This window comes from Atta colombica, unplaced genomic scaffold (assembly GCF_001594045.1).
Source record: "Atta colombica isolate Treedump-2 unplaced genomic scaffold, Acol1.0 scaffold12, whole genome shotgun sequence".
NCBI lineage: Eukaryota > Metazoa > Arthropoda > Insecta > Hymenoptera > Formicidae > Atta > Atta colombica.
The window spans coordinates 5,457,896-5,465,472 of record NW_017259206.1 but is presented as its reverse complement, the minus strand read 5'-3'; the positions used below and the strand labels follow the sequence as shown (position 1 = coordinate 5,465,472).

The window sequence follows — 7,577 nt, the reverse complement described above, 5'->3', positions numbered from 1 at the left end:
TATATATATATATAATCGTATATAAATAATATATAGGTATACATAATATATAGATATTTATTTGCTACGTTTAAGACATATTGAAGAGAATTTTCACATGAAATTACAAAATTTTTATGTGAAATTTTTACGCATGGTTAATTTTACTTTACGAATTCTAATCGCAAAATATTAGAAAGTATAACTAAATAAAAAAAAGTATAACTTCATAAATAATATCAATATGATAAAACTGTTCTACTTATAAATTATTAATTACGTTGATTATATAAACTGCGTGCCAAATGTATAAATTGAAGGATATAGAGGATAAAAACTCATCTCTATTTACAAATAATGTTAATACATCATTTTACCTTGATTCCATTAGGATCGAACACAAAGCAAGTAAAAGGACCGCCTTGTATGTGATTTCCCTTGTGCGTTATCGCGATACTCCATTCTCCCGTTTCGTCGGGTTGAAAGGTCGCCGTGTGCACACCATCCTTTTCCTTAACGGGACATGATAGCGATCTTCCGGTTGGAGACCACGCGGTCACATCGATGCCGTCATGACTAGTTCCTGATACAGAAGTCCAATATTCTAACTCTGTTCACCGAAAGTAAATCTTTTCGTATTATCGGAAGCACATACCGTAACTGTTGACTAGAACCTCGACGATAGATCCTATAGCGCAAGGATCCATGCCCGGAGATTTGATTTTTGTTAGCGGCGGCAACACCCTAAAGTAATAGGGACATCCGTTCACCAACTCGTCATCGTTGTACACCATCAGCTGAAAAATAAGAGAATTTAAAAAAAAAATATAGAAGATGGTATTTAATATTTCCTATATATATTTAAAAGAAAATTATTTAAGTAAAAACTAATTATTTAAAAAATAAAACATAAAAAAAGAGAGTTAATGAGAGTATAATTGGAGCGTTAATTAACTTAGTTAAAGATAGTCTTCATTTATAGTACTTATTATTAATTTATGTTTATAACTAAGTATTGTGCATGAAGACCATTTTTACTCAACTTAATTAACGCTCCAATTACTACACGTATACTCTCATTAGTTCTCGTTTCTACTTTTTACTTTTTTTTACATTTTCGAGAATCTTTTAGAGCTTTCCTTCATTTTTTTCTTTTTTTTAATCATTTAATTTTTGCATTTGCAACCTCCTAAGCATGAAGATGGAAAAATTCGAAGATATGAAAATCAAGTATCTGTGAAAATCCTAATTAAGCAAGAACTTTTTTGTTTTTTTTTTAAATTATGATATTTTAAAATTACGCTGTTCCTTTAACAGACCTTATGCATGCCTACTTCTGTAGGTACAAAAGTGCCTTTGCCGTGAACTCCGTTCCACGTAAGCCTGCACTCCACGCGTCCGCTGGGACTTATGATTTCGCCGCGTACTTCCCGCACGTTTACATCTTTGGTGAGCATCTCCAGCTTGAAATGTGCCTGCGACCAAATTGCATACAATTTATTTGTCATCGAAGTAACTGAAGCTTCGAGACACAAAATTCCGAAAGTATTTTGTTGAGTGAACAAGCAGAGATTTCTTGGAGGATAAGGATTATGGAAGGAACTGCGGCGGTGAAAATTCATCAACACTGACTAATTTCGGCGCGAAGATGTAATTAACAAACAATGACTTAACCAACCGACTGTTGCACTCGGGCGGATGTGCTGTCGACGTGTACGGCAATCTGTTGACTCGCTTGAGGGCGAGGCTTCACCCACTGAAAGTACGCTGCGTATGCCATCACGCCTAAATGCTCTACATTCTGATCAGCCATGTCCTTCGCTTTCAAGATCGGCTCTACGCCCAACTTCTTGCCGCCGTCGATTCCTTACAGAGAACACGTTTGATTAATTAATTTATTAAAGAATTTTATTAAGAATTTTTTATTAAGAATTTATTAGCGTACAATACATATAAATGGTACATGTAAATATAAAAGATGTATCGGATAATTTATGTTATCATAATTTATATTTAACGTAATTTCTTATATTTTTACAGCAATCACAGTTCTATCTTCACAAATTATTCATTTATTAAATTAAAGAAATGCCGTATGATATCAGTTTGATATACACAAACTATTCTAAAATAATTATATGTTCTTTTAATCACAAATATTAGAATAATTTCAGTTTTTTCCTAATAAAAATTTGACATTAAATATTCTTAGAATATATTTAATTTTAAAAAAATCTCTTTAGTTTTTAGCACTAGATAACTCTTTAATTGTCAACTGTACATTTAGATACAATTTACACATCAAGATGTAATATATTATCGATATTTTCTAATATACAAATAATGTAAAGTTTATATCAGATTATACCATTTCTTCATGAAAGCATGCAATAAATTTAGAAAACATTTATATAGTATTTATGAGTAAAATAATGGAAACCAATTTCTGATGGTCTTACCCATTTGCAAATTATGCTCCCATGCGGAGGGGTCGGTTTCGAGTTTCTCAAAGGGTGACGCCGATCCACCCAGATTTCTGACGATTCCGCACAGTACTCGACCGTCGTTCCAATCCGTCTGTGAAAGAAGTATAATTGAATATCACTATAAGGTATTATACTGAGGTACTGTTACCGGGACGCCTCATCTCCACCCACCGTGAAGTTCCGTATTGAGATGTGTGATAATTGCGAATTGACCCATCGTAGCGTTGCGTGGAAGCCTGGCGAGCCTTCCTTCATAAAGTACGATAAATAGGTCATCCCTGAGAGTTCGTCCAGATAAGGTGACGCCAGATAGTCCGGTTCTAACACCAGGGGGATGTCGAACTCACGCTTTGATATCTCCATAGCCTTGCGACAATTGTAAACACTGCAAAAGTAAATTAATATTAAAATAATAGTACAATATAATAGTACACTATAAATTGGCAGTATGACATTATACTTTTATGACAACCTTCAAATTTCACCTTCAAATTATTAATTTATTAAATTAAATAAACAATTGCGATATTATTTTGATAAATAAGTTAAGTATTGTAAAGTGATCATATATTCCTTTAATCACGATAATTTAACTACAATTCAGATGTCTTTCTAAAATAAAAATTTAGCATTAAATATTCTAAGAATTTATTTAATTCTCCACATTTTTAGTCTTCAGTATTAAATAATTTCTTAACTCTATGTTATTCATATAATTCTTTTTAATGTAATTATTCATGTGGAGTGTTTCTGACAGTCAAACGTATGTTCTTGTATCTTCATTTTCATTGTTCTCTTTGATGATTTACATGATTTATTAAATATAGATTGACAATATTTTCTACATTATTTAGATAAATATAAATGTAAACACTTTTTAATTGTGAAACAATTTGTGCTAAATATAACAATGTGTATAAATAGCATTTAGCGAATTTATAAGATTGAAATATTTTGAATCGCGAGTAATGAAGGGTTAACTGTCAACTGTGTACACAGTTTAGATTTTTTTTTTTTAATCGAACATCAGTGACAATTTTATTTTATTTATTTTAAATTATCGTTAAGAACTCTTATAATTTCAAGTATACATTAAGAGAAAAGTGTTTGTTACTATTTATAATTGCTTGATAAAATAAATATGATACTCCCATTTTATGGTTATTAATAATATTAATAATAATATCCATACATAAATTTTTTTAAACATGAAACATTACACTATAAATTATAATAATTTCAAATATTAATGTAAAATATCAAGATAAAAGATAAATAAAATAAACATTTTTATTCAATAAATGCAATTACAATTATAGTGAATATAACTATTTTTTTAAAATTATTTACTTATTTATATTAATAATTAAAAAATATGTTTTAAAAAACTAGAAATTTTCAATCTGTGTAACTAACACGATTAAAACAACTGTACATAAATATGTAGTAGTCCCACAAAATAACAACAAATTATAGTTAAATTATAAATCATTATTTTTCTCTCAGTGTATCAAAAGAAAACAATGGTGACATGCAGATATCAAAGCGTTAATATAATGAAGTTAATGAAGTTAAACATCTCACGAAATCATAAAAAATTTTAGATGCAATAAAAAGGCATTACATTTCAGTTCACTTTTAAACCAAACACTTTTATTTATTTTACCTGTCGTTCGGATCGAGCTGGCGCCAATGAGGGAACAGGCCGGGCTTGCAATAATCCAAAAGTGCGCTCAGATACACGCCGGAGTTCCAGTCGGTCGTGAAATTATTGACTCTACATTCCGGCAAGACAGCCTGAAAACAGAGTCGCTCTTAGAAATTAAAACGCTGCCGTTTAGAGAAAAAGATTATCCATTCATGATTATTAGCAAGCAATTAAATACAACGACCGCGAAGTTTCCAAGGGTCAATTGCGCGCGTATAAATCACAATGCGCGTGCATATAATATATATGTATAATATTAATGTCATATGCAAATATGTGAGCGTATGCAAACAGCGTCTGTGAATTCTTTCGTAACGGAAACACGTTCTCGCGTAACGTGATATATGTAGACCCGTCGGAAAGGATCGAACTCGAGGTAAAGTAATATAGCTTCTGCATTTGGTTTACTGTCGCGCGATGCGATTCGAGGTCGCACTCGGTCGCAATTATATCACATACTGACCTTGAGCCATGCGAGCATGAGTTTCCTCGGCGGAAACTTGGACTTGCCGATTTGATACCGCACGATCAGCGACCATATCAGGCCCAGGATCAGTTTCAGGTTGCCGTTCACAATGTCCACGTTACCTGGAAGCCCGAAGGAAAGCAGCTTTAGCGGGATTTACGCTGTGCATAATGCCGGAGCGGTAAAATCATCAAGTGAAAATCAATTTGATTTATTGTCGGCCTGAATTTCTTCGCTTCTATCTGGAAAGAACGGTCTGGCCAGTAGGCACGAAGAAGTGATTTAATTTGGGAAACCACATAAGAAAGAAAGAGAGGAACGATCAGAAAAAAAAGAAGAAGACACGCATGCATGTTCACGCAGCATCATTCGTCGTAATTGCAGAAGAAAGATTTACGGTGACTTTGGTGAATAAGTTTGAGGATTTAATTCTCTCTGCAATTATAATTTATGTGATTGATGTTCGTATTAAATATGTTTCACATGGGATCTATACGTATTTTAACAATAAAATAATCTTAAAGAAAAATTTTCTATGGATTTTTGGGTTCCATGGAGTCTTAAGAAAATTTTCTTAGGGATTTTTTAATTTCATAGACCTGTAAAATTAAAAATTCTTAATTTTTTTGTGATTCTATGGAAAACAATGATTTTACTGAAGTGTCTAAATTTAAATAGGTATATATAAATCTGAAAATAATTATGTAGAAAATTCAAGTTCATTTTCATCAACCAAAGTTCCAACAAGAATAGCATTTTGATAAAATCAAATAGAATTTTTAATTACGAGAATCGACAATTCTATTTGATCTCACCAAAATGTTATTCTTGTTAGAGTTTTTTGTTTAACATAAGAACATTTTTCTAGATATATAGAACAAATAATCAGATGCTCATATTCGTTGTGTGTTTCGATTCGATCCATCTTTTTAGCTGCGAGATAAACATGCTCTTATCTCGGTCTCATGAGACGATATCGATTATTTTTTGTATCATCGTGAACTGAATCATACGATAACAGTTGCCGTGTAATGCACATGATAACGACGACGATGACGATGCTGTGGTTTTTCGCGGCCTCGTAGGCACCGGCGACGCAGGAAAGGCAACGACCTCAAAAGATTTGCAAGGTGTGACACGAAATCAGAAACCGGTGCAACATCTGGAAACAACATGCTGCAGATCGCGGCAATGTGCAAGTTTTCGAATTTCGGCGCGAATCTTCGAAGCAATATTAATTCATAGTATAAAAGCAATATTTGTAACGTTACTGCAATATTATAGAAACGTTGCAATTTTGCTGCATTATTATTGGAATGAACTTGCTATACGTCCCTCTGTCTGCCATGTCGAATTTTGATCGTCAACAACCTGAATCTTTAAACTTCAGTACCAATTTTTACAATATTCTTTATATAATAGAAAGAAAATTCTGCATACTTATAAAAGCTGTAACAATTCAAGTTTTTACTATTATAAAAGTCAGATTGTATTTTACTTTATATTTTTTACAAATAATTTTAAAATTTATCAAAATTCACAATTAAAATATCGACTATGCTTTTCAAGTCCAACTTGGCTGAGCGAAAGGTTAAAATTTAATGAAAAATCGCGCGGGCATACTTTCCTCGGTATTTAAAATTTTTTTGGATAAAAAAAGTAGATCCCGTCTGTGGAGAATCATCGAGGATTAACGACGAAGCGTCTTCAGTTGCGACGTGTCGTGTTTCGCGGCGTCATGCGCGAGATTAAAAGCACCGCTGCAGAAATGCAGATCTCCGGGCGTCGCTGAAAGACAGACAGCTTGCTCAACGATGACCCGCATATTCGAAACGATTACGTTTCCCATCGTCGTGTGCTGACTCATAGGCATACCGGCATTGCACGCTTTTTTTATTGTTACACTGTAGACCGAGGAAAACGCATTACTTGCTGTGGCGTGTGGCAGGTAATGGCCCGGATCGCTGCCGATACTTCCGAGTAGGAAAATCATCCTTGCGTTTTCGCATTTTACAATCTCTCGATGGAAGTCGCGTAATTTTATTGTCAAAAATAAAAACACAATTAATTCGTAATGACTTCGAGTATCTATTAAATCTCAACAGAACAAGTCACACAAAAAGAATGATTTTGCTAAAGTATTTTAAAATTTAGCTAGATACAAATGTAAAAATAATTCTGTTCGGCTATCAAAATAATTATATAGAAACTGATCAAATTGATTGCTAGAAGGTCCAAACTTTTTGCAGCATCGCTCATTGAGTTTCCCCACGTTATTATTTTGTCCAACAAAATTATTTTCAGATCTGTATCTATCTAGTTAAATTTTTAAATACTTCATCAAACTCGTTCTTTTCGTGTGATAACATCATTTTGAATCTTGATTGAAAAGTGGTTTTTAATAATCATTTTGGAACGATTTCGATATTATAATAACTTTATATTCTGCTTGAGATTATTTTACATTCCAAGCGTACTTAGGTACGAGCAATCCGAGAAAAAAAACCAAGAAAGCGAGATTAATTGCGAGAATAAAAAATTTCAGAAAGGAGAATTCAGGGAAGTCAAATGAAACTGTGAAGGTATCGCGGCGAGATTACGTTCAATGCGAATCGCTCCACGGTAATTTGTTTGTATGTGCGCAATCAGGAGCGAACGATATTTTAAGCTATTTTTTTGGAAGTGTTACCCACAGAGAAAAAAAAATCGTGAACAGCGCGTACAATTAAGGATTAAGGTATGATAAATATACCTAGATATTTCCTTCCTCTCCCGCGAGAGGAGGAAGACACGCATTTCCAGTGATTATTCATTACTTGTGGAATGCGTTCCGGCAGCTCTCTAGTACTTTGATTGCATATTATTATTAATAATGCGTTTCACGCGTGCGCCTTTTTCCCACACCTCAGCACGCCATGACAAGAGAGAGAGAGAGAGA

The 7,577-nt window shown here is 33.2% G+C and overlaps 1 protein-coding gene across 1 annotated transcript in view; it reads right to left on the bottom strand.

Annotated features, from left to right (window-relative positions):
- The window catches only part of LOC108694407 (filamin-A), a 51,000-nt gene that overhangs the window by 34,850 nt on the left and 8,573 nt on the right, over nt 1–7,577 (bottom strand). The window contains exons 3-10 of the mRNA XM_018203851.1: nt 4,637–4,761; nt 4,132–4,262; nt 2,637–2,850; nt 2,439–2,556; nt 1,658–1,845; nt 1,299–1,454; nt 635–776; nt 357–562 (exon numbers count right to left, since the gene is read on the bottom strand). Coding sequence (XP_018059340.1) covers nt 357–562; nt 635–776; nt 1,299–1,454; nt 1,658–1,845; nt 2,439–2,556; nt 2,637–2,850; nt 4,132–4,262; nt 4,637–4,761 — 1,280 coding nt within the window. The remainder of the gene's footprint in view (nt 1–356; nt 563–634; nt 777–1,298; nt 1,455–1,657; nt 1,846–2,438; nt 2,557–2,636; nt 2,851–4,131; nt 4,263–4,636; nt 4,762–7,577) is intronic.